Consider the following 26,807-nt stretch of genomic DNA (forward strand, 5'->3'; position numbering starts at 1 on the left):
CTTAAAAAAAACGAATTTCGTGTTCCGACACTGCTTTTCATGAGTATTAATTTTCGTGTTTCAGCATAAAGACGTCAAGGGAAGTGAGTAAACGATTACCTTTTCCTTGATCACATCTTAATAAGATAAGTAATGTAATAATTGAATGTGACACTTCGTTTTCATTGATTCGATCAAGGATCGCTTCTATACCGTTCGGGAATCATTAATTTATCCGCACCTTCCAGATACCAGGCGGTCCTTGGCATCATTAGCGTTTACGAACGTCGAGACATTCTCATTTTCGACTATTTATTGCTTCCATGTAAAATGTTCTGTGTAATTATTAGACACCGCTGTGTTTATTCTTAATATTTCTCTGTTACTGTTACTGTCATCGCTTAACGCAGCTAATTTAATTATCGTCCAGCAAGAACGCAGCTGCGTCATGTACATAGATACTTCTTAATTTCGCTCTGTACCTTGATCCCCACTTGTTCTTTTTTCTTTCTTCTTCGTTGTATCTCGCCCACGCGGATTCGGAATGATTTCTCAGCCACGCAGTATTTTTAAACGTCGAGAATACGTTCCGAAGCATATTGTAGAAATGTTAGATACCGTATATACACCGAAAAACAAAAATTTACGAGTGAAACAAAATGATTATGATCACAGAGAGAAAAAAGAGAACCAGTATTTTTAAGATGATGTCACTGTGCAGATTACTATGCCTTCAGTCGAAGGATCTATATGATTGACGAAGGAAGATTAAGAGGGAATAATAATATTAATAATAATGATAAATAAATAAATAATAATGATAATGATAATGAAAAAGAAACTAATTCTCTAAGATACAAAAATGTATGTACTAATTAAGGAGTTGTCTTTAAGGAGAATAATCTCAGATACTGAGAGATTTTAATCTTGCGATATAAGGATAAGCAAAAATATATGGAATCGTTGAATGAAAAAAAAAACAAAGAAATATTAGTTTTCTCTTTTTATTCCACATTATAAAGTTTGCGTCACTCTTATTCCTGTGTACTGTTTCACTTTCAGATATGTTTTGTCATGAATGTAGCTTGGTTCTTTGCGTTCTGCATGTACACGATTATTTTCCGATTAATTATTTTCAACCGAATGATTCAATCCCGATCGAAGCATTTTGTTGTTTGTGGTATTCGCTTTGACTAGCGTAGCGAACTGTGCTCAGTATTCGATTCAAGCCCGTACTATGCGAAGCATTTATTTCCGTGGAAATGACACGAAGCGATGTGTGACGCTTCAGCATTGGGCGCTACTTATTTTCCCCATGCTGAGTTGTGCAATATACAAAGTAGAGTTCGCATTGTTGACAAATGACGCGCGTAGAAAGTATCCGAGCTCGACGACGCTCTGAACACGTGTATAGAAAATAAGTATTTAAGAAGATTTATTGAGAACTTATAAAAAAACACCCGTACGCTATTTAATGAACCGAGAAATAAATTATATTGGAGTTGCGACGGGTCGCGTCTCTCCGCCCAGAGAGTCGAACGGAGATGAAATATCGACAAAAGAGCATCAACAGTCGCGTGTTATCTGAAAGTGAAATGTAAAATCGATTCCGGCGAAAAATTGTTAGACGACGAGAGTGAGTAGCAGGCGTTTGTTTATAAATATATTTGTAATTTATGTTTGTTAAGGATGAAATAGACGAAACGAGAAGTGTTGTATAAGCGGCGAAAGACGAATCAATGCGAACCTCTTTCTATTTGCGAGACTTTTAATGAATTTATTACAGTTATGGCACAGCTCACCGGTCCGGGACGCTTGCTCGCGGTATTTCGATCGCGACGACCATTGATGCTCGTTGGTTAATTAATATCGCGGAGCTAGATTGGAGATACCTAGGCGTGATGCGATGAGCAACGTGCACACACATCGGCAACACGATTGAACTACAATAGTTATAACAAAAAAAAATGTGATGTCCGCGTGTCTGTGTTATAACAAAGTGTGCCGTGTGTGTGTGGACGTTGACTCTGATGGCTACTTGTTTTCTGCCCGATCGTATGTATGATTTTTGCTTGAATGTTGGGAGCGATGCTCGTGTTTCTATTGGTGTATGTCCAGTGGTGGCGGAAGTGTGTGAATGCTAGCGTAGACGGAGGATAAATTTCTCCGTAAAATATAATATTTTTCGCGTGCGGATTCTGGGATTGCTGGATGTCTGCTTTTTAGTAACAAATCGTGTGTCCAAGTGGCAAGATTCAACCGCGTATGACGTGCAGCTGTCCAAGAACCCCCCAGTCACGACTTCCTGAGGATGTATTTAGCGAACCCGATGATGACGTTGGCTCGCGATACACCATCCTCCTTGAATCATTCAGTTCACTAACTACGGTACACGACGTGTGAATATAACGATGTGTCTTTCGTTTGTTTCTATTTTTTGTTTCCTTTTTTTAATTAATAACATTGATATCATAACGTAATAACGTACGTGTAGTTTGTGTTGTAATCACGTGTGCATGGTATTGCATGTTATACGAAGTTATATTGTTTGAATAGTATTTACTCCGTTTGAGTATTTAGACGATTTGCAAATGAGAAAAGTTACACTTACAGCTGAACTCAGGCGGCCATCTTCTTCCCTTCACGCTCTCCGAATCTTTGTCCTCCACACCTGACCCAGACCCCGTCTAACCCCGTTCGTCCCGATATAAGTTTAATTGTAAAAGAAGCGGTTGTGATCCCTCGATATGCGTTTTTCGTCCGAGACTCATAAATTATATACATAGATATTATATTTGTAAAAGGGTGATCGCTCGCGGTTCGACGACGCTCGATGTTGAAATAGAAATTATGAATTATACAATTGCGCAAGGAAGATTGTTAAGCGTAACCCTTGTCCATTTGCGTCGGTCGAATCACGACGGTGCACGCCTATGCAATGACATCCTAAAGATGTAAAACTTTCAGATAATAAACATGCATATTGTTGTACAAACCTGGTCCTTGGGTTGCTTGGTCTTATCGGTTCGGATTGTGGGAATTGAACATGGCGAATTGGGAGGGCGATAATATGGACACGTGAAATTATTCAATCGATGTAAGTAGTAGGTACATAGCATGTACTTCTAGAATTCACTTAGACGTTAAGATAATGCATTTCTAATCTGATATTATAATTTTTCCAAAGGTTACTTTGAAAAGTATAAAAAGGTTGCACACGAGAATTTGGAATCTTTTGTAGTCCTCGGTAATATAAACAGATGATCAAAAAACCTGGAATTCTAATTGAAAATAAATTCTGACCATGTTTCTTATTATCATTGTTGAGGTTCGATTAAAAATGATTTTATGTCGAAGTGAAAAGAATATTTAATCACAATATTAAATAACATACCTCGTCGGAATCATTTCATGTGACCACAAGGTGGAACATAGTAAAGTAACATAGCCAAGTAATAAAATTTGGGCAGTGTTTTATTTTATTCGTAGACAGCACGAATGAAGAGTACAATGAACCGTGGTGGCCAGTAATGTTAATAAATAGAACTCCATGAACGACGGTACGCACTGTGAGAAACAAAAGACATAGTGTCGGGCAACAGCTGTCGCACGGTTCTCCGGGATACGATGCGTATACTCTTTCATATTTTTTTTTTGATTTCTTTTTTCGTAACTTTAGTCGACTTTTTTCATTGGTTTTCGTCGTATCGCGTGTTCCATGCGGGGCGACACGGTCATCAGTAGACGTGAGCTGCAAAAGAGACCGAACGATCAGTGATGAGGAAAGATCATAAAGTCGTTAGAACAGACAGAAAGAAGCTTCGAGAGTTCGGATCACGTGGCCGTGGTAATTGAAACAATCGACCGCGGTTTCTTTCGAGCGATCGTCCTTGCAGTAGGATCAACTTTAATCCGGAATTAAACGGATCTACGGTTCTCGAAGCTTCGAGGGCACAGTGAATGAAATAAGAATTAGAATACGTTTCGAGATGGGGGAGGGGCGTCTTGTCAAAGGGAAGATGGTCAACACAGTTCAGTGTCGTCAGGCTGTATGTATTTCGTGTAACAAAGCTTTTGTTATGAAGATTTGAACGTAGTCTGCAAACACAAACTGTGGGCCGCGATTCTCGCAATAAACAGGGGTAGCTGAGGGTTCCATTAAGATCCCGGGAGTTTCTGTTTGCAGGGGGTGGTTCTCTATTGATGTGTACACGCGTATATACATATTAGTCGAGTGAAGATGTACATAGAGGAACACGTTTCAAAGAAAAGACCTATTAGAGGACATGATGGATACACTGCTGGCAGAAAGTTTGGAATCAGTTCAAGCCACAGGCTATTATAGTCTCTGTACAGTCTGTATAGTAAAAATAATCGTCTAGTGATACAATTATACAAATTTGGAAATTAATTGTAATTAATTATCATTATAGAAATTAAGGAAAATCTTATGTTAGGTAACATCATTTTCGAACATCTCTGTCACCGAACTTTCTGCCTGTATCGTAAGTCAGTCACGTACAAAATGCAGACAGCATGTGCGTCGCTGTTTTGAGTTGAAAGACAATCCTTCATTCGTTTAATTAGATGACCGTTTCGAGTCGAGATGAGTGGATGATTCATGACTTTTACGATGACACGGTTAATACTATGGAGCCTTTTCATTCGAGCAAGCTCCCGCTACTACAGGGTTGTTCTGTTCTATTCGATCCTTCTTTTTCCTTTGAATTAATGTTTTGTTACATATAAATGCGTGTTAATCATAAGTACACGTCGTCGTAACAAAGAAACCTGTACACTAATCACGTGAGTAATCGGCTCGCTTCCATTATTATTTCACGAGAATTAACGAGCAAAGGGGATGAAAGGGGACAAAACAGTTTGTCACATTTTAATCGTATCGCTCACTTTTTTTCTTAATATGTGGTACGTTTATTGTACCACGGGCGGGTAAAGTGAAATACTGGAACTGGCTGCGAATAATAGTAGTATAACGATCCTGAAATACAACAGACACATTCGTGTACCATATCATTTGCCTTCACTCAATTTTCTTATGTTTCTATCGAAACCGTTTTTACTCTCTTCCAACCACGATCCGTACTAGCCGGCTTCCAGTTTTGAAAAATCGCCAATTGTCGCACGTGGACGTGAATCGGTGGAGACTTGCGGATCGATCGGCCAGTACGCCGCTTCGTGATACATTGTTGAGAGAGTAATCTAGCAGATAGACGGCTTCGTATCAAGGCGAAGCCAGCGAACGACGAAGAAAACAATGCTGCGAAATCAGCAATATTGTCGTCGCAGGTTGCTCACTTGTTTGATAGGTATGATGGAAGTTGCACGACAAAAAGCTTCGTTTCACAGATGAAGATTCAACTTCATAGAAAAACTCACGTCAAAAACTGCGCAACCCTTAATCGTGTTTCTCTTAAAAATGAGGACAATTATTTTGAGATGCTCCAATGTTCCTTTACGAGTTTCTAATCGCACCGACGAGTCACGCGTTTTCAACAGAGCGCAGCGGTCAACGTCAACATAAGTCACTTAACAGGTTGACCGTAACGAGAATTTAGACTGTTTTGTATAACATTATTGATCGTATCATAACGAACGCAAACGGTATGAGAATTAATTAGCAATGATTGAATATCGTAGCTCTTAAGTTACATTTAGCTACCTAAGTAACTATATATATCTTAATACGAAATCAGTGTTCTTGTTGCAGTTGTTTTCAAGTAATATGGACGCTCCGGTGATCGGTGACAACCGTGACGGTCAACACGTTAATTAATCACTGAAAAGTGCCAAAAACAACGGAGGATTGTTGGCTTGATCATCCGGTACATTGAAAAATGAAACAATACCCGCGTGCGAGCCAGACGTTAAGCAAATGTTTAAATAATGCCAGATACATTTTTCCAAACCTTGCGTAAACAGTTGCACTTCACGGAACAATAGACTTCGCGAGGAGATCTCAAAATAATCGCGAAGTTTGCGGATTGCTCCAAAAATCATGTCACGCGTCACGTCAGCGTGCTATTACGTAATTTCGTGAAAATTGTTTCGTTGGGCCAAAATCGAGCGCGGAACGAACACTCTTGGGCAAGAACCTTTTTTCCCAGAGTTTTGAAAAAATTGTCGAGACGTAAGGTTAAGTCATTGATCTTTTTTTGGAGTAACAGCAAGAGAAGATATAACTTTCGCGTTGTGTACTCCGCTGTATATTTAGACTCCGGTATCTTTCGTTTATTTCGCAACAGGCAGATGGTTCACAGAACCTGTATACTTGACTACATTGTGCAATTTATTGCACCGAATTGATTGGTGTATTTTAAACTTCCATGATGCAACTCTAGAGGGGTCATCGAAGACTCAACTTCTTAGAACTGTTTTCTTAGAAGTTGAATCCTTCCGAAAGCAGCAAATGTTAATTAAGTTCTCGATTTTATCGATTCTTTATTGGTCGAAATATTGGTTTCTATACAGGCAAAAAGAAATTTTCAAGAAGTTTCTCAATCAATTCTCACTCTTTTTTTTCACTTAATCTCTTGTTTCGCCCTTCATCTAAAAAATTCTCTTTATTCCTTAATACAACGAATCAAACAGTTACGTGTTCCGAATTTTCTAAATTATTCGTTCACAAAAATTGATGCCGATTGATCATTTTTCTAGACGAAGAGCGATTATACAAGGCGTTTTAAAAAAAGGATTCCAGTACTTGAAGACCTTATACCACTCCTTAAGAGAAGCGAGAACTATCCAATCAAAATAGGTCCTAAAACGAATCCTTTCGATGAAAAATTAATTTTTACAGTTTAATCTCAACAATGTCTCTTCACGAAATTCAAATGGGCTCAATTCTATTTATTCGCAAGGCCCATAGACTGAAACTGTCTTTTAGCATCATTTTAATAAATGATCTTCATAGTCAATATTCGATATGCTTTAGGACCCGCGTTAATAGGCACTCTTTGTTTTTCTCGTCGAGCAGTATAAACTCTTTGAATATCAGATTCTTTTTTAAAAACACCTTGTATTCGTTCGAAATGCGAAGTGAACAGCAAAGTAAAGATTACTCACCGAAAGGCCTGATTGGATGTCGGCTCCATAGGTAGCTACGCTTTACCGGACTGAGGTAGCTGTCTCTCAGATAGAAAGGAGTGCTCCTTGCAGCGTAGCCGGGGATGTAGGGAGCAAAGCTCGGGTACCACCATGGGTCCCTAGTGAAAGCACTGATAGGCATTGTCGGTGATGGCTCGAGGAGATCGAACAATGGCTTCTTGCGAAGCAGCGACGAGAGAGACGGTAAGTAGTCGGTATCGTCTACCAAGTTACCTGTAATTTAATATCGAATGTTTTCAATTATTCAAGCTGTCACATCAAAGATATAAACAGAAATTTATACTCCTATCCATCAACCTGTTAACCGATCAGGACGGCCAAAAGATTAATTGTTCGTTTAAACAAAGATTTGTAGTGCTATGAATTACATTGGGAATTTATTTGATGCAGAATAAATTGCTTCACCGAACACTAGATCTTTCTGCATTGACAGTATATAGAAGTAATAAATCTTCGTTAATTTAATTCTTGTATCCTTTTAAACTTTGAAAAATCACTTGTTCAACAGGCTGATGTTTAGATAATCTTATGTTTTCATTCACAGTAACCGGATCCAAATCGTTCAACAAAATTATTCGAATTGTTCAATAAAAAGTTTCACAAAACTACTACACCATTAAGATCTAACAAAACCTTCCATTCACTGTTGTTTCCTTTATTGCATCCCATAATTATTCAACGTTGTCTTTAATTTATTCATTAAGAAGTAACGATGTTATGTTTTCTTAATAAAATGTTTGAATATCCAGTGTTAAAATGTTCGAATATTCAGTTGACTCACTCGAAACTAAAGGAAAGTTGTTCGATCTTAGACCGAAGATAAGTTGAAGCACTATCAAGTACCGGTAAGCAGTATTAAGTACTAGTCTGGACGGTACTCACCGTAGATGTCGAACAATCGTTTCGTACTGAGCGGCGGGCTTATATGCCGGGAGAGCAAAGGCGTTTTACTCGGATACATTCTGTCGATGTCTGCCAAGCGGTTCAGATGATCGGTCCAAGCTTTCTCAGGGTCGAATGGTTTTGCTGTATCGTGATATTTATGGCAATGAAACAAAAATTCATGGCAATGAAACGTGCATTCCTGCTGGCGTGTGCGTCGTGAACGCTTTGAGACAATGCAGGACGTAAATGGACAATGTGATACTTTGCAGCCGGGTGCGTACTGTACAGATACATTGTCGAAAGATTCTTATTTATAACTTATACTTCGACCCAATTTTTCAACGTCTTTAATAGATGTAGCCATTAGTCATCTGACTCTCTCGTTAATATTTAAGTTAATCTTTGATGATTTCTGCGTTTCTCAAAAAATTCTCGAAAAATATATTAGTCACTTGATTCTCTTTTTAATACCCCGATAATGTGGTTTGAGTTTAAATTACTCTTTTCTAATTTCTTCTTCAGAAAGAAGTAATGAAAAATGAAGTTAGTATTTTACTATTTCTGCTCTTCTCAAAAAACTCTAAAAAAATATCATATTTTTAATCTTTTTTGGTAGCCATTTCTTGAATTAACGATATGGATAATTTGATAGTTTCATCGATTCGTTTGTCTCCTTAATTTCTTCCTAATTGTAGAAATCGATCGTTTCAACGCTACTACTCGTCTCAATGAATTCGCTTGAGTTCCACCCTCGCAGGAATGCAATCGACCGACTTATGCAACGCCGTGGAGTCGGCACTGATCGTTCAAGGGATTACACGATTTCGCCTTTTCGCGCTTGAGTATTACGCGGAATATTTTCTTTCATCGTATCGTAAAATCGGTAACGAATCGTGTATCTCTTGGCGTTGCATTCTTTTCACGATAAAGCGTGTTTCTCACTGAATCTTCGATGAATCTGACAAAAATCGATATTTTAGAAAACATTATAAGTATTGTACGAATATTTCCACATTGTTGAAACACAAGAAACACGCTTTGAAAAATTCTTTTTAACATGCAACGAAGATTCGCGTCAGTTTCTCAAATCGCCGCGATTTTTCGTTGTAAATAGACGCCATCGAGCAAAAAAGGACTGAAAATGGTAACCGAATTGAATCTTCGATCGTTTAGAAATCATTTTCCAGTGTGTCTATAGGTTAAAAATATTTTTGCACAGACTTGTTTTTAATGCGATGGATGATAATTGTCTCAATAGAATTCTATTGTTGAATCATCGTGAATTGTCGTCCTTTTTCAGATCGAGGATGACTACAGAAACTAGAAAGTCCACATAACAACATGTTCACTAATGTATGGAGAAGCTCGAGCTTGTTCTAATCCATATTTGTCATTCAATGAATCATTCTATGATGAACCACGATCTACAATCTACAAACGATCATGACACCTGACATCAAAACCGTGCGTACCATCGGTTTGATTCTTTCGCGGCGTGGCCGGAATCTGCCGAATTTGCGATCCATTTTCTCTGGTTTAGTGTTTTAGCCGTAAGCTATGATCACAAAGAGGCGAAATAAATCATCTCCGTTAATCGACAGCTCAGGCTGTTATGGTTGTGTCCTTAAGCTCGCGTTGAAAACTGATTAATAAACGTGTTAATAACGCTGCAGTTTAGTCACACAGGCGTCGATGAGGATGTGATGCGAGCCGTCTAATCGAAGAATCATAAGTCCAATGGGAAGTGAAATTCTTATGTATTTATAAAACAAAATTGTGATATTTAATAATCGCATTTGAATGTCACTAAAATTCTATTTAATTGATAATAATAATAATAATAATAATAGCAATAATGATAGTAATGATAATCATAGTAATTAATAACTTGATTGAATAATAATAATAATAACAATTAGTTTACACATGTTGAAAAATATATCTTTATCTTCTCCACATTGATTTCCAAAATGGTGGAGTTTTTGTGCCAATTGAACGGCTCGCACATCAATCGGAATGCAGAATGTTAGGGTCTGTAGGGTTCTGTCCCTGTTTCGTGTTTTCGTAAGCCGTGCGTGTATGCTCTAGTTCGAGACTAAACAAGAAACGAACTCGTACGGTCCGAAGCTTTGAAAGCCGGTGTTCATATCAAAACTATCTTCATCTCTCTGTGACAAACGGCAAAAAAACTGTCGGCGTTCCCGCCGATAGGAACGAAAAAAAAAAGTAAGGACAACAAAAAGTTCACAGTGAAAAGTGTAGCACGAACGTCACTGTTTGTAACTTGTTGGAAAAAGCATACTGACCTGATCTTGGACAAAAATACTGCTTCAAAAAATCGCCCTCGAAAAATAGAGCTGCGACACGGCGGCCGACTCGAAATTTTCCGAAAAGCATCGATTAGGCTCATCTAGCCGGTACTCCAGAGATTACTACTTACGAGTTACTAGGCTGATACTGTTATTTCTGTTAATTACTAATTTGTAAGAGAAGCTCGTCGCTGTGTTTACTAGAGTCATCGTCAGCTAAATATTTGTCGATCCATCTTCTGTTTCGTACCGTCTCTCTGTATCACGTTGCCCGCGTGTTCCCACGACTTTGCTGTCTCGTGGACACTAATTAGTGTTTGTAGGCATTGCTCGACGAAATCGTTCCGTAGAGTGGCTCGTGGAACGCGAAAATGTTTTATTACGTAACACTTGAATTTCTATCCGATAAAACGTTTCACTGATTTCTTTTTTTCAATTTTTCAATTGAAAATCTCATTTACGTTTCACAAACCACCCTATAGAATCTGGGATTACTTAAGCTATTACTGAGGGTATAGGTTGGATACAGACAAGGGGCAGGACTTAAAAAAATCGACATGCCATCTCCTGAAAAAGATAGAAATTTTTGGATTTGGTTGCAATTAAGTGCACGTTACTGCCTGTCGTTTGTTAGTAAGAATACTCGGCACGGCTGAGCATTATTACAAATTAGAGCGTGCATTAATATTAAAAAAAAACTGTTCCCTCGCATCGTCCTTACGTCTCCCAATATACTGTAATATTCATGTTTCTTTGCAACGAATAAAAATAACGCTTCTGAACGTGTACCGATGGGAGCTAAGCGACGATGAGGAAGACTCACTAGCAACAAATTAGAACGCGTAAGCGTCGAGAGAAAATTTCCAGCTTTTTCAAGTTTGGCGGCCATTTTGCTTCTCGTTTTATTTTACTTTCTCTCTGTCGCGGTATACTTTCTCTCTCTCTCTCTCTTTCTCTCTATTTCTCGCAGATGCACCCTTTTACTACGTTTTCTTTCCGTCTCCGGGCTGTACGATCGCTGTTTAGCCATTCTTTTCTCCAATCGGCATGGAAAATTGTTTCTCCATTGTCTGTTACTTAAGCTGCGACCTCCACCTCAGCTGCAAGAGTCAAGTTCTCAAAAATCTCTTAAAAATAACGCGACAGACCGACATCGTACGCGAAACGTCACAAAAATGTCACTGGTATCGCAGCGAGAAACGTTCTCGCGTGAAAACAAAAAAGATAAATACGATGAAAAGTATAAAAATGGTAGTCACAGAAAAATCCTTGGATACAAAAAATAGACGGTTCACAATCGTTGTCAAAGCGTTCTTATTTCTTTGATCTCTCGTGCCATTTAATTTTATTACAGGTTTCTTGTATACAGTGTATCGAACAGCTTTCTCGTGCTTGTGAGAAGCAAAAAAAGAATAGAAAGACGTTCGTGATCTCGTCCGTGGTGATTAGCCACCGTTTCAGGATGACTTCGATCGCTAGTTTATCCGTTTCCCCAGGTTCCTCGAACCGTGGAAAGTCGTAATGTTCTCTCGACGATCATCTGACGTGCATCGACGGAGAGAAAGGCGCGGAAGCTCTGCGTAGTTTCTTTCGTTCGTAGATCGGGGAGAATTGGTTAGCGAGGTCTTGCTGACGGTTAATCGGTTAGGACGATTGCTAGTGACAATGTATTGCCGTATACGTGGATAATTAGGACAATCATGAACCCATTGCACTCGATATGTGACTCTTAGTCGCTAAACATCGATTCGATGTAGCAAAACTATAAAGTGTTATATATACAGTATTTAGCTTTTGTATAATGCACCAATGTGTGAAATATTGAAATAAAATGAATTTCTTTCTTAATTCATGTGTGCTTTCTAATTAGTCGGTTTCGAAGAAATCGTGTATGTCTCACAGGAAAATGAATATTTCTAGTGGAAAGTCTTCGAGTCCAAAGGGTTTCGACGCGTTAAAAATATTCTCAGCGAATTATCGATGAAAAGCTCGAAGCAACTGATCGCTATTAGTATCTGCTTTTCACTCGTAGCGTGTTTGCTTCGCTAAAATTGATTAGATCGTTGTAATGAACGTAATATCAAAGTGTTCCATTTTAAATGTATAATAAATGTGTTCGATTGTTTTGAGTGTACTGCAGTGTATATCTTGTATTTGTGACGGATAAATTGGTACGGTACAAGATCTATTCAAACTATAAGTATTATGTAACACCTATAATATTTAGTGAGTGTTAGGAGGCGGTGTCATGTGACAATTAACGTCTTGAGCTCTGACAGCTACAGCTGTTTCGGAGGTTTGTTAATTTTGGTGTCTGTCAATTATAGAGGCAACAAGGTATCAAATCGTTAAACGTGAAATGGAATCATCGATGACATTTAAAGTCTGTCAATTAGGCATTGAATTTTGGCTGTAACAGGGAGTTGCGATCATTAACGATCATTCGAGTGACAATTATGAATCTGCCAGCTGGCACTGTTCATTCTCAGTTTAGATAACCATTCGTCAAACTTCTCCGATAGAAACAAACTCTAAAAGTTCAAAGTAGCATATCGTGTTAACTAGAACGCGAAAACGCAAGACAATGAAAAATTCATTAATCTTTAAAAATAAATCTAGACGAAAGTCTGTTGAAAGGTTTAGTGACATTAGAGACTCTACATCTCGAAACTTTATTATTGCAGAACCCATATTTCTTCATTGTTCTAATGACTAATCGCAAACCGTTTGCAAGATCAAACTTTTCTGGAACATTCCCAAGAAACATCAGAAATTTTACCAAGTTAAAATTAAAATAACTTATCATCCTTCTTGAACTACCCTTACTATATTTCATAATCCATTCGATGACTTAGTAATCTGATGTTAGGACTTAGAACTGACTAGGAAAGAACGATGTCCGAGCTCAAAACGCGAATCAACTATGTTAGTAGACAGTTAAGGGTTGTTGCTAAGGGTCAGGTCAGGACACGGTTAGAGGTCCTTCCTTCTAATGCAATGACGAAGTCGCACTCGGGTAGTAAGCACGTTTCGCTCGTTCGTCTGCCAGTGTCGTATAATTTGTTGTCGCCTAACGTCGCTCAAGTCGACGACGCGATTCAGATAAAGCCACTTGTTCGGTCTAGTGCCTGGAAAGAAATTAGAATCAGAGCTGCATGCAGTCCGTCAGCTTTCCCATTAGATATCCAGGAAAACGACGCACGGGGAATACGACACCTCGGACACGGACACGTACGATGATGAAGAGATCAAGAATGAATGATCGATTGATGAACGGTGATGCGATGATCCATGATGCCAGTTTCGTCTGTCGTTTGATCGTAGCTGTTTCCAATCCATCGACAACTTCTTCGCACACTGACGCGTCGGCAATGACACATCCACCGATGTTTCACTTGGTTATTAATCGGATTAATTCGTTTTGTTAATTCGTCGCACGCGTAACGATTGCCACTAACGATTCGTTGCTCTTTAGAACAGAGATGGGCAGTACTACAGATTAGATACCCTTTAGATCCTTATTAAACTGGTCGAATGTATTTGATAGAAGTCTATTATACACAGTGTCGTCTACAGTCGTTTGTTTAGAGTTATCAACGCGACTGTAGAAAGTAGAAATCGCGATCTTAATGATTCCTCTGCCTCCTCTGCTGTTGGCAGATTTTCTAAGATGCAGAAATGATCTTGTAAAAATGTCGAACGAAAGTTGCCTGATTCAAAACTTTCTAATTCTTGTAACTACTTGTCTATTTATAGAATAGATTTCGTCTAATAGATTCCCTAGAGAGATTAGATCTACAGATAATCGACTAAAAATATATATTAATGCGCAAAATCTAAGGAACACAGAGAATGCGGCGAATGAAGGTTCCAATGCACGCTAAGTCCTCGTTAATCGTCGCTGGAGTCCTGTTACTAGAATTAATCGACGTAGAAATTAATTCCTCATCTACCGCAAACCAATTAAAGAAAAACATCTACAATCGTCTCTACTCGACGATGAGCCTAACCATCATCGGACAAACCATTAGTCATTAGTCACTGAAAACCAGACTTTGCCCATCTCTGGTGAAACTTTGATTAATAGAGCGAAGAGCGTCGATCATCAGTGGATGTCAGCTGTTGACTCCGGTTCCCGACATGTCATTAGAGGCTCAACGATTTGTTCACCCCGGTTCCGTTCTATTTCTCGCGTGTATGCTTTTTCGGTTCCATCGAAAACAGGGTTCGTATCCCGCGGTCGCCAGTCGCGAAGCAGACAAGTCTTAGTCATATTTAAACATAATTATATATATTTTATACGTACGTAATGCATGTTCTCATATAGCGACATAAGTATGTATAAGTAATGTATAATAACTTAGAGATACAAAGATGTTGTAATAATTAGTGGTACACAGATGTGGTATGGCATGAAGGTAGATAATCAATGATACTCTCGAGTTAACTAAAAACAACGGCCCGATTAAAACACGTACGTCCAACAATGCATACGCATTCCACACGTCGGAAGGGCGAACTTCGTTGGTGGAGGATTTAGGAAGAGAAGAAGAAGAAGAAGAAGAAAAAGAAGAAGAATCGGGGATGGACACGGAAGACATGATGGTGACCCGTTGTCCCCGTGTTACTTAATCACTTCATTCTTTCCGGGTTCGATGTTTATTGTTTATTTATTTTTATTATTTTCTTTTTAGTCACGATCGAGTGCAGGCAAAGGTGGAGGGTTTAGGGTACGAGACGAATCCTCCTGATGGCGTTTCTGGCTTCTGAGAAAGGCCTTGGAGGGACGGTTCGCTTTATATGGACTGTCCCACTTAACTTAGCTACCCCTGGACGCTTTCATCGTCACCGATATTTCATTGTCTCGAAGGATCAAGGTGACTCAACCTCCACCCAGAATTGAAACTATAAAACGTTATGAAAAAATATCCTCTATGAAAGTCTGTAAACGGCCAGAGAAAGCGTTTAGAGGATCGCCGTCGAGGGGGACACCCCGTATAAAATGTTTTCTGGGAGAACTTCTACACTGTCTTTTGGCGTTTCGTGTGAATCGTTCGCGCGAATGGATGAATCGTTTTGGGTATGTCTGTTTCTCTCGCGGCGCCCAGAAGCCAAAAGCACCGGGTTACATTCAACAAAGAACTTAATTGACTAAGGAAACCCCGAGAACGAGCGGTTCTTGTTATATCATAACAATCATTCCGGATTAACAGTGCACAAGTGTAGTCTCGTTCCGTTTTTCTTTCGCATGCGTTTCGTTCAGCTCTCTTTCTCAATCGGTAGTCGTTTGCTCGCGTAGCCGTTCGTTATGGTAGGTAAAAAGAGACTCTCTCGTCCGACCTTTCGAGATTGTTACGTATATTACACACGTCAAGCATCAAAAAAAAAAAAAAAGAAGAACGTAGTCGTTTCTCTTTTTGTTCGTATATCGCGCGGTCTTTTATTACTTAGCATTCTTTCTCTCGTTGTTTTGTTTTTGTTTTCTTTTTTTTTTCGTTTGGTGTTTTGTCTGATTTTCTTATATATTCCTCGCTTTCTTGTGTATTAGACGTCGTTTCACACGCATTTATTTTTTGTTCATTCTCTGTTTTGGGACTTTTCGGTTTTTGCTTTGCTTTGCTCAGAGTTCTTTAGTACGTACCGGGGGTGAAGCGTTCTACAGGTTTGTATTGGTGCGGGTAGATCTGCCTCGGTGAGTAACCGTAGATCTCACGGTGGACGGGCAGGTACCTGTGGGAAAAGTTCATATTTGTTAAACAATGTCGTCTGTAATGGGAATAATCATGAGAGAAGATTAATGAGCAAACTTAACGGAGAAAGTCTTCTCGGAAAAGTCGAGAAGAATTCAATTGATAATCATTGAGAGAGTCTTCATTGTTACAAGTGAATTCTAGTTTAATCTTTAAGAAATTACTATGCACAGATAACGTATAAACCCTATACTAGGATTATTGATAAACTTACTTCTTCCTCGTGCCCTGTTTCTTTGAATATCATGAATTAACATTTGCGGTCGGAGTTCGTTACAAAAAGGAGATTTATTTTCAACCCCTTGCCTTGCAGCATCAAATAAGAGAACTTGATTAAAAGAAAATCTATTTGCCGTTTCTAAAGATTGAATATTAACTTTATAATAAATCTACTGTCTCAATAATTACGTAATATTCTTTATTATCGGAAATCTGTTAACAGTATAATAACTCTCGTGGATCTGATCAGGGAAAAATCAGAAGGCGAAAGGTTAAGTGACAACGAGCTCCGTTCAGTGTACAAGATTGTAAAATAAAAGAACAAGGGGAAGGCTTATTCATAGTTCACACACCTGTATCCAGGAACGTTGATGCGATCGGCTGCGTGAATGGGATTTTCAAAGATAGATTTTCCGAAAGGCCACGAGGTGGACAGCTCAGGGTAATCCGAGCGGAAAATGCCACGAGGTCTGTGCGTGTGTTCAGGAGCTCTGATATCGTCGGTGCCTGTTAATGAAAAAAAAATCAATTAATCACTGTAGAATAAATATTAACTCTTCGCAGACGAGACTGTTTTAAACTTCTAGTATTTCTTTTCATAAAAAACTAAATTACGCATCGAGGTCTTAAATATTAAAAGAAGAAAACCATATTTCAGTCTCTCGTTAGTTGAATAATTAAATTATTCATTTAAAGTTTTCGATTTTGTTGGATATCGAAACTCGAAGTTGCTATTACGGCGGCATTCGACCGCAAAGGCTTAATAATACAATACGATTAATATTCATATTAAAATGATATAGTCACCTTTTAAGGCTCGGACATAACTTTGCCAGAATTTGGCTTTCCTTGTGATGGGCTCGTTACGCCCAATCATGTCGAGATTGCTTCTAAAGCGCGCGTCCATTTTGCCGCTCTACTGAACTGTTTACCACACTCGTTCGCTGGAACAGATCGCAAATACTGTGTTAAACAGATTTCATTAAATCCCCAAAAGAAACGAAGAATTTCCAAAGTCTTTTTTCTATTGTTCCAATTGAACGGAACATATTATAATTTAACGCGTTCGATACGGTGGAGGAAGATCGACGACTGATCGTTGATAATCTGATTTCTATAGAGGAATTGCTCTTCCATGATAGTTAGTCCATATTTTATGCGTTAGAATAATGTTAAATGTTTTAGGGAAACTATGATAGTAAAATTGGCAAACCATGTTTACAGCATTATGTCATTCCTCTCAAACTTCTTTAATTTTCCAAAGAAATAACAAAATATTGCCACAGAATTTTTAGAACAAGTTCAATGGAGGATCATAGCAGATTTGAACGCCTTCGAAATTAGTAATTATCTTGTTGATCTCCCTAAAAGAAGCTTATAAATTTTAGTAATGTTATTCTCGCAAAAATCATTCGATACGCTAAGATGCTTATACAGTTCAGTGATTCGTGTTTAACAGTGAGAGCAACCTTTTAGAATGCTTTCCCATTTAAATTCATTACTTCAAACCAGCGAGCGTCCACAATGGACGAAAATCAAATACAGAAAGTCGATTCCCAGAATCTCGCTTTAGTCGCTGTATCTCGAAATACTCAAGTACAGAGGCTGTTGCGTAAGTTGTTTCTTTAACCTTGCTTCCGTAAACCGAAGCTCGTTTCCGCGATCCGTTGCCGCGCGAAATTCGGCATTCCTTTCTTTGCCAGCCAGGAACGGTTCCGTTGAACATCGGGGAAGAGGATACGCTCGAGTTACGCCGAAATATTTTCGCGAAAGTCCTTGGACCACGTGAGAATTACGTTCTAAAATATTCGAATGGGACTGTCTAAGAAATACAGAGGCCGCGCCGGATTTCTTTCATCGTTCACAGTCGATTCATTTGCAAAAATTATTCATTGATGTTTCCCCCCTCCAAAGGTGGTTACGTTTGATAGCCACGAGCTAGCCAAGAGTGCGATGCCACTTCTAAATTCGACGATTTTAGCGTTTGTAACGCTAGTAGCCTGTCAACGGGACTAAATATACCGAAAATTATCGACGATAATCCTCGAACGCGTTTGTTGGCATCGTATCCTTCTCTAATTATAGCGGGCAATTTTTTCACGGTCGATTTCTTCATCATTTTTCGAGAATGCTGATTTTCAACTATACTCCTCTATGTTCTTGGAAGAACCAGGATTTCTGTATATATATATAGATACTGTTACATAGAACTTAGAAGAATGCTAAATTCGTTTAACTATGCTTGAAAAATATTTCAACTGTATATAGCTCTATATAGACATTCCCACATTAACCAAATAGTATTTAGTAAATTTTCCAGATTACCTTTACTTCAATCAATATTTCAAACATTATTTTCTATCGCTTCCTTCCAAAATATCATCAATCTCTTTACTCTTTTAAATGCCCTAAATTTCATTTCTATAATCCTTTAAAAGTCCCAAAAGCAGCATTATCCTAGCTTCAACACTAAAATAACCAGTCGAATCAGAATGGACCATTCCTGATGTATTCTTTTTGCAATTAGTAAAAAGATAACACATGTTTCTCTGAGAAGTAATTAAAGAAATTGATTTAGCAACCCGCAAACTCAATTATAAATCAATTGAAGTCTCGATGGATGCACGCTTGGAGTTTCTATAGAGAAATTTCAAAAAGTCAATTGGACTGTTCGGTAGCTTAGTATTAATACACTATTTCTACAAAAAGTTTCATTTGTGTAATATTTAAAATTCTCCGGAAAGCGCCGTAACAGCCTCGGTAATACCGTTTCCGCGAGAAATTAGTAAATTGGACGTGCAAGAAGTGGAGGAGACGAACTCAATGGATACACCAATTGAATGGGCGAAACGCTGAATTTGGACCGCGGGATTCGGGAATCGCTATTGTTCCTGATTTCGAATACCGCACGGTATTACGGGTATTACGATTGGCCGCGGCATTCCCCGGATCAGCCAATCGAGGAGTGCGACAGAAACAGGAGCATCGTCTTTTCTTTTTGTTGACGCAACGCCGGATCGCTAATTTTAGCGGGCCGCGCACTTCATACTCGGCCTGGATCATCCGAACGCTTTCATGCGTATACCTATTTCATTCTCGGCAAGAGCGATCGAAGGTCATCCGAGTAAATTTGGAATACTTAATATAAATTAATCACCGGCCGTTAAACATTTATTTCCGGCGGTGCGATTAATTTCCTGGTGTCCCGACAGTCCACGCGAGTCATTTCTAACGAGTCACCCTGTTTAACGAGCTTCCCGTTCACTAATTCGATCCCCGGAAAGCTGTCGATAATTACAGAAATACTCGACGAAAATCACCTAACCGATATCCCTTAATAACAGCATCGAAAACTCAGTAAACAACCACCCTAACTTGAATAATATAAAAAAAATACCGAGACAACAACCACGAAAGCTTACATTCCATTTTCTAATTACGGTATTTATCCTGTTCATTGAGCTACAATCAAAATGTTCACTGTATCATTCACCAAACGTAATCTGATCGATCTATTCAATGATCCGCGTTTCCCGATGTGTCCAATCGATTTTCAAAAACTCTGAATTCCGTTGAAGACAGATCAATCGTTTCGGGATATTAATATTGATATCCGGTGGTAGGATCATCATTGTGCATCGTACCGAGCGATTTGCCCTTGAAGAATCTATTACGAACCGTGAGAAATGAAGTGGTGCGCGCGTACCGGGCCAGCTCTTTCGGCCGATGAAAAAGGGGAAAATAAGAAAGCACGGTGGTCGTGGTCGCAAAACGATGCGCCGTGACGTAAGAGTCCCGGATTCGCGGTCGCTATATTTAGACTGCCCGGGCCCCGGTCCGTTTTTAGTCGGAAACAGGTGGACATCCAAGCCGCGCGGAGGCAGCATAGCCGACGAGTCTCCGACTGACTTTGACCGATTTTCACGAACTCCCATCGGAATGGGCTCCCTTATGCTCGCGACGATAATGACCCATTAAACGACTGCGCGCCGGTGTCGCGCTGGATACACGGGATTCCTGTATTCTTCTCGCGGAGGCGCGTTTCAATTATTGGCCGGAAGTCAAGACACTTTGTCCCGCAGCCTTTGGACAGCAGCGATCGAGGAACTTGACAGTTTCTGTACTCTTGAACTGACGATGACTGTAGCTTATGAAACGGGGGATTGATCGTGAAACAGATGATTGAACGTCGTCGAGTGTGCGTTATTAAATGCGTGTGATTAAGTAGAGAATTATATCATCGTGTATATGATATTAAATTGTCAGTTTCGTGCTTTGGAATATGGCAATTCACGTAGAATACTCTAAGATGTCTAGATCAATGGTATTGGAGAATTTTCGTTCTCGTACACATGCCGAATTTAACACTAGAACTAGCAATTAAATTGACCCATTCCTAAATTCTTCTTCCCCAGTTATTAAAAAGATAACAGAGTCTTCTATGCGAAATTACTAAGGATATTGATTTCCTAATACGCAAATTGAATAGGTAAGTTAATTGACATGTCATTAGCTGCGTTCTTAGAGTTAATATATAAAAATGTGAAAATATCAATTTGATTGCTCGGTAGTTTTAGTTTTTATTCTGAAACGTGCGCGCGTGTGAAGTCAGACAGTGAGGTACTTTGTAAGATTTCCTTTCGCTTTCGCAGTGGATTCAGTTTATCACTGGTCAGACATTTTGTCATCGTTATTATTGATTTTCTTAGCGATTTCTATAGGTTTCATGTTCTCAGTTTCGATACTCTTAATTCTGATCGCAGTGTCTACTAACGTTAAATCTTAGAGACGCTTTCCATCGACTAACGAACAAGTGGAAATACACAGTATGAGAAGAGAATTTTTGAAATTCTCCTGGCGAAAATGGGAAAAACAAATAGCAGACGGCACAGTAGCAGAGACACAAGCTGGGGAGGATATGTATCCTCGTCGGGTCGCGTGTGTAATCTAGATGCCCTCTAAAAATACTCGCGGCGCGGTCAAGCAAATCATCTGGGGCGTAGGTCCAAAAACTGAAATACGCCCCGACCGGCATAGCTTTTCGCGGGTACATAGTTTCCCAGCGCGTTCCACTTCGCTGCGTCACCGTGGCGTTCGCTAAATGGCAGTCGGAGCAAAAGAATCGGATAATCGAGACGTTTGCCAGACTAAACGCCGCCAGACACGTGGATCGGTTTGATGACGAGTGGCAGCGATTGGTGATCGTCTACCTGTAGTCACGTACAGATACCTTCATTAGTATTTTTCAGTGGGCAGACTTTATTGTAAATGATCAGGTCTTGCTGTCAGGGGTTACGATGTTTTTAGAGAGACTGTGAGGGGATGGAGTCAGTGTTGGTCAGACACTACATTCTAGCAAAATTCGTAACGTCTGATTGTGTTTAACCGGTGAACTGCGTTTGACAAGTATACCTGGCACATTGGAACCCAGAGAATACTAATTTCGTCAACAATGATTTATTTGTTATTAGACACCTTATAAGGAATTTTTAAAACTGAACTCCATAGGTTAATTAAGTAATTGATATGAAACTCAAGTGGATCCTCAGAGTGCTGACAAAGCTGCATGTCAAATGAAATTGCATTTAGGTATCCTTGATGGCGATAATTACTATTTAGATCTTTGTTAATATTCGACTGGATGTAAATTGATAATATTTGTAAAACCGTCAGAAGTTGTTAACGAAGCTGATGTAATCAAACAAATGTTTCGTAATCGTCGATATATGTTCAAGTAGTTACAGCAGTGCCGTAGTTAGACAGGCTCGCTAAAGTGTAATTCCATTCTTAAGGAAATCTCACTCGACGCATGATCCAATTAATTTGAACTAGTGCTGTTCGAAATGGACCGATGTCTGGCGACAATGACGTCTGTGTACTGTTCAGTAAACATCGGAAAGTTTCGTTGTAAATAGAATAATGGTCTTCATAGCGGAACGTGTTTTCTAGGGAACCAGAACGGGAAACAATAGAAGCTAGTTATAATTGTTTTGGACTTTCGGAAATGGTGTTTCGGCTCGAGCAGAAAGTAGCCTTTTCGCGACGTTATATTTAGCCGGATGCGGCCGAAAGTAGTGACGCCTTAATTCGGTCAGACGCGCAGTTTAACTTGTCAAGCGGCGCGAGGCGCCTCTTGGCACTTGTGACGTACTCTGTCATATTAAGAGAATGAGCAATCTGGAGCGTGTCTCTTAAGGCGTTTGTAATTTTATACGTTTTCTTTTCTTTTTCTCCGCGAACGTAATCCACTAAACAAGAATTCAATGAACGACACGTCTATCAGAAACCGTTAACCGCTTCTCTTATAACATCGAGTCAGACTCCGGATGAAAATTTTCTAATTCGACAAATTTCAATATTATTCATTTCTTTCTCATACAAATTAAATATTACTTGTATATTGTCAATCTTTAATCTTTAGTGTAAACGTAGACACAGAATAAGCATGAAATTCTTTTCATTTTCTACTAAATTATTAACGATAAACTGGTTTATCAAACAGAACTGTGAAAGAAATCGTAGATCAAGGGGTTAACGAATATTCTTAGCCCTCGGAATCCTCGATTATTAGAGTCAACGAATTTCCTCATTCAATTCGTATTATCAATAAACCAGAAAGCAGCGGTACCTTCCCACTTTTACGTTGACTGCGAAAATCGAATGTAACATTATACGAACTGAGTCAGATGCTCGTTCGCTTAAGAACCTCGCGGCGTAGACGCAACAAAAAATGCTAAAGATAGAGTCGACGAATGTAAAAAAGCAAGGATCACGTTGTAACAATCAATTATTACGCTGACTAGAATGCTACAACTACAGTTCCAATGAAGATTAACGAAAAGATTTCACGCCATTCAAATCAACCAATCGACAACATTGGAACTTTCCCCATTCCTCAATCGTTTGCCTCCTAACATCCGATCAGTCTCACTACAAAACCCTCAAACAAGAAATCATCACTCCTTCCAGCAAACTATCCACAACGAAATACCTCTAATCAACGCAGCTGTGGATAGAGTTCGTAAGCCAAGGAGCCAAACGTTCGTATCCCCTAACAGTCAGCAACCAGCTCCAAAACTCTCAGAACCGTTCGTTCCTTCGACGACTGAAACTGTCATCGGCGATCATCGTAAAAATCCGGTGAAACATAGAAAAACGAGGAAGCGGATAGCGCTAGATGGCGCTGTGGGAAACTGTTCCGTGCTCGTATAGAAAGGGAACGGCTATAACAGACACAACGGACTTGGCGTCGCTCGACGCCCGCCTATTTTTACCCCGGGCTGATATAAAGTACACGGCGGCGGCGGCGGCGGTGGCGGAGTTACATAACTGTCAAACAAATCGCTGCCAATTATTATAAACAATCCGGCCGGTTGTGATTGGCAACGAGCGTCGACGGTGTGTCCGCGGTATTCTGCGGCGAGGGCCTGCGGTGCGCCGCGGCTACGTCGGCCATCTGCCTTGAATTGGTATGCGGGCGCGAGGCGAAACCGAGACGCGCGCCGCGCCAACTATTGCGGACCAGCCTTCCACGAAATTAGAACTCATCTCGGGGACGACACGACACGCCGATCATAAATCGATCATAAAACCGTGACCGCTCGTCGCACACTTCGAAACCGTTCGGCGACGTTTAACCAGTTAACACTAAAACTACCAGAGGGGTCAAATGACCCATGCTTGATGTCTTCTTTTTGCAATTATTAGAAAGGTAACAAATGTTTCTCTGAGAAATTACTAAAGAAATTCATTTAACACTATCCGAATTCAATTGTAAATCAATTAAAGTCCGAACAGATGCACTCTTGGAGTTTCTGTAGCGAAATTTTCAAAAGTCAACTGAACTACTCGGTAGTTTTAGCGTTAACGCGTTAAGCGCGGCGTCGGTCGCTGGAGACAGTGGACTTTCCGTTTAGGCAACGTCGGTCCTAAGGACCTGGTATTGACACGTTAATAATATTAAATCATTTGATTCAACTAGATTATTATTATTATACGTTCGTCTAGCTGAATATCACCGCGTTAGCTAGCATTATTTATAATATAGAAACGTTTTCAAATAATCGTCGTTTAATTCAGTGAACTATAGTAGTTCGATCTGATTGAGATGAGTTTTTGAGACTTTTGGAATGAGTTCTATCGAAGCATCGTAAACAAAGATTTTCCTTGTTCAGTGTTGGGAAATGAGAAGCGAATGGAAAACGGGGCAAAAGGAGTTTGTGTTAACCATGACGAGTATACAGATTGTGAAACGAGTAATAGAAATTAATTGAATTTTATTTGTAATTTTCTATTATTGATCGTTTGTCTTTTTAAATAAACACACGAGTTTTTCTCGATTTGCTTGAATGTATTCTAGGCGCGTCTGCCCAGTGCTCAACGTGTATACTCGCCGTTGGTTTTCGATTGATTTCGCTGCACGTCTCGCCGGAGATTTTTAAAACTGAATTCCACAGTGAACTGGTTAATAATACACTAGTAGGCCGGTGATGCAACCGCGATCGAGCTCCACTGTTTATTTTTAAAGACGATTCCCACTGTTCGACACTTTGTCGAATTATCCGCGCGACGATCGATGGATACTGTCGATGAACCATGTATCTTTGTTCTAAGCTTTCGTTTTCGATTGTCCTTTGTTCCTTTCGTTTGCTCTGGAACGGTTAACTGGGTCTAGATTTGATCGCATTGCTCTCGTTAATGCGCAGTTCGATCGCGTTTGCTAACGACGGTGTTCTTCTTCTGGAATTTTTCGCAGTTGTAACGTGAGATCGATACGATATGCGTCAAACGTGCCAATGATCACTGCACAGGTAGTAAGTATGAGGAATTTAAGTGTTGGACTCGTCTTGTGTGAGTTCGAATCGCAAGTTCGAATCGGAATGCATGATGTAATGTTCGGTCATGTACTTTCCGACGTTTCTCATTAGTTTGGTTTTTTCGTTTCTTTGTTTTCAGTGTGCACTTTGAGACATAGGTGAACAGTGGATAGTGGCTGACTTCACAACTGTTCTTCTCTGTGTAATATTCTAAGTCACTGTTCTGTATTGTTGGTCTTTGACCCTGTTTTCCGTCACTAACCCAATACCATTAGCAGACAACGTCGTAACGGTAACTTCATACTTGAATTTACGTTTGTTACGGTGTGTACAGTTTGTGGCACAGATTCGAGCCGCGTGAGAGTTTGTTCGACTTCGAACTTCGTATTCTACTTCTTAGAGCACTGTTTAACGGAAGATCTCCGAATGAAAGTTTACAATAAGTAACTCTGTAAATTCTGCCACGAACTGTACAATGTTTTCCGAATGATCTTCCCTATTCAGGTTATCAAAATATCATCACTAGCAAACGAGTCCACGTCTTGCAATTCTCACAGGATCACTATGCTCCGACACGACTCGCCAAGAGACCCAGACATCTCAGCCCGTTTTTACATTATCCCAAACAACAATGACAACAAATCTTTGCACACAATGGAAGGGAGAGAAATGCGTTACAATTACAGAGAGTTAGCAACCGGTACCAACCGGTCATGTTGATCGGTACAGGGAAGATCGTGCGGGTAAAAGCTCGATCGGCGAGACGTGGAACGATCGTTTCAGCAATTAACATCTGTTTCCAATCAACGGTCTATTTTTCGATCATGCACCGAAACACGTTCAAATCGTCCCCGTCTCATCAGGCACCGGATGCCAGGCCGAGTGGTTAGTTAGCAGCATCAATCAGTCCTAAAAATACCCGCAAGGGTGTCAGCGATCGAAAACGTCGCGTGAAAATGGTCGCGTATACGTCCGTGCGTGTCCAAACGTCTGTGTGAGTGAACGAAAACAGCGCAATCTGTCTAGGTTAATGGAAGAGCGAATTCCTACTAAATATACGCAGAAGGACAAGCCAGCAGACGAATCAGCGGTCCTCGTCGTATCACTTTTGCGCACAGCGACGATCCCTTCGATCTTCCTTCCGCGAGGATCACCCGTTAAATCCGGTCTCTTCAATCCGGATTCGACCTTGAGCACTATCGGTACCCTTTCATCGGGCGTATCGATCCTCTTCTGGTACCGCACAGACCCGACGAGATTCGATCTTTCGGCGTATCGCTTTACTTTTTCTTTTCTCACGGAAAAAAAATGAAGAAAATAGTCTCTCCCGTTCGGCGAGATTTGTAGAGATTACGAGATATGAGAAATAGTGGAGAAAGAAAAATTGGAAGAAATAAAACGGCAAGCGAACTCGAGGTTTGACCGGTGGTCGATGGAAGTGAGCCCTTTTACCTAAGTATTTCGGACGACCGTTCGGTTCGGGGTTTGGACCTTAGACTGGGCGGCTGCCGCCAAAAATGTGGACTAGTATACCGGGCGTCGGTACGGTGGCGCCGACCTGCCGGCGAGTTTCCACGACTCGACACGCGACATTTATGGCACAACCCCCGCCAACGGATTGCGATTGGTCGGTCGGACGCGACCGAGGAACCTTCCTCTTTTCCCGACGGCTATCCGGAGTCCACTTGTTTCCACCTCGGCGTTGTCCTCACGGCCAACACACC

General features: G+C 40.0%; 1 protein-coding gene across 5 annotated transcripts; it reads right to left on the reverse strand.

The window, feature by feature from the left end:
• Window positions 1–3,435: 3,435 nt before the first annotated feature.
• Window positions 3,436–26,704, reverse strand: Mf (myofilin). 5 transcript variants are annotated; one of them, XM_031982752.2, is made up of 8 exons: window positions 26,536–26,704; window positions 17,075–17,211; window positions 16,621–16,774; window positions 15,940–16,028; window positions 7,987–8,130; window positions 7,063–7,317; window positions 4,888–4,978; window positions 3,436–3,730 (listed from the first exon to the last, which is right to left on the reverse strand). In XM_031982752.2, exons 2-7 carry the CDS (start codon window positions 17,172–17,174, stop codon window positions 4,896–4,898), a joined length of 825 nt encoding a protein of 274 aa, XP_031838612.1. In that variant the 5' UTR covers window positions 17,175–17,211; window positions 26,536–26,704; the 3' UTR covers window positions 3,436–3,730; window positions 4,888–4,895. The 5 variants fall into 5 exon arrangements, with proteins under 5 accessions (XP_031838612.1, XP_031838629.1, XP_031838621.1 ...); XM_031982769.2 differs by lacking the exon at window positions 26,536–26,704 and adding an exon at window positions 26,238–26,261; XM_031982761.2 differs by lacking the exon at window positions 26,536–26,704 and adding an exon at window positions 23,259–23,410.
• Between the last annotated feature and the right edge of the window lie 103 nt (window positions 26,705–26,807).

This window comes from Nomia melanderi, chromosome 3 (genome assembly GCF_051020985.1).
Source record: "Nomia melanderi isolate GNS246 chromosome 3, iyNomMela1, whole genome shotgun sequence".
NCBI classification, from domain to species: Eukaryota; Metazoa; Arthropoda; class Insecta; order Hymenoptera; family Halictidae; genus Nomia; species Nomia melanderi.

Bases quoted from the DNA above. Each gene is read 5' to 3' on its own strand.
- Mf (XM_031982752.2), bottom strand. From the start codon at position 17,174: ATGGACGCGCGCTTTAGAAGCAATCTCGACATGATTGGGCGTAACGAG. The intron at 8,131-15,939 runs GTACGTACTAAA...ATCACGATACAG, and splicing joins TGTAGAACGCTTCACCCCCG to CAAAACCATTCGACCCTGAG. The intron at 7,318-7,986 runs GTGAGTACCGTC...ATTAAATTACAG, and splicing joins ACGATTGTTCGACATCTACG to GTAACTTGGTAGACGATACC.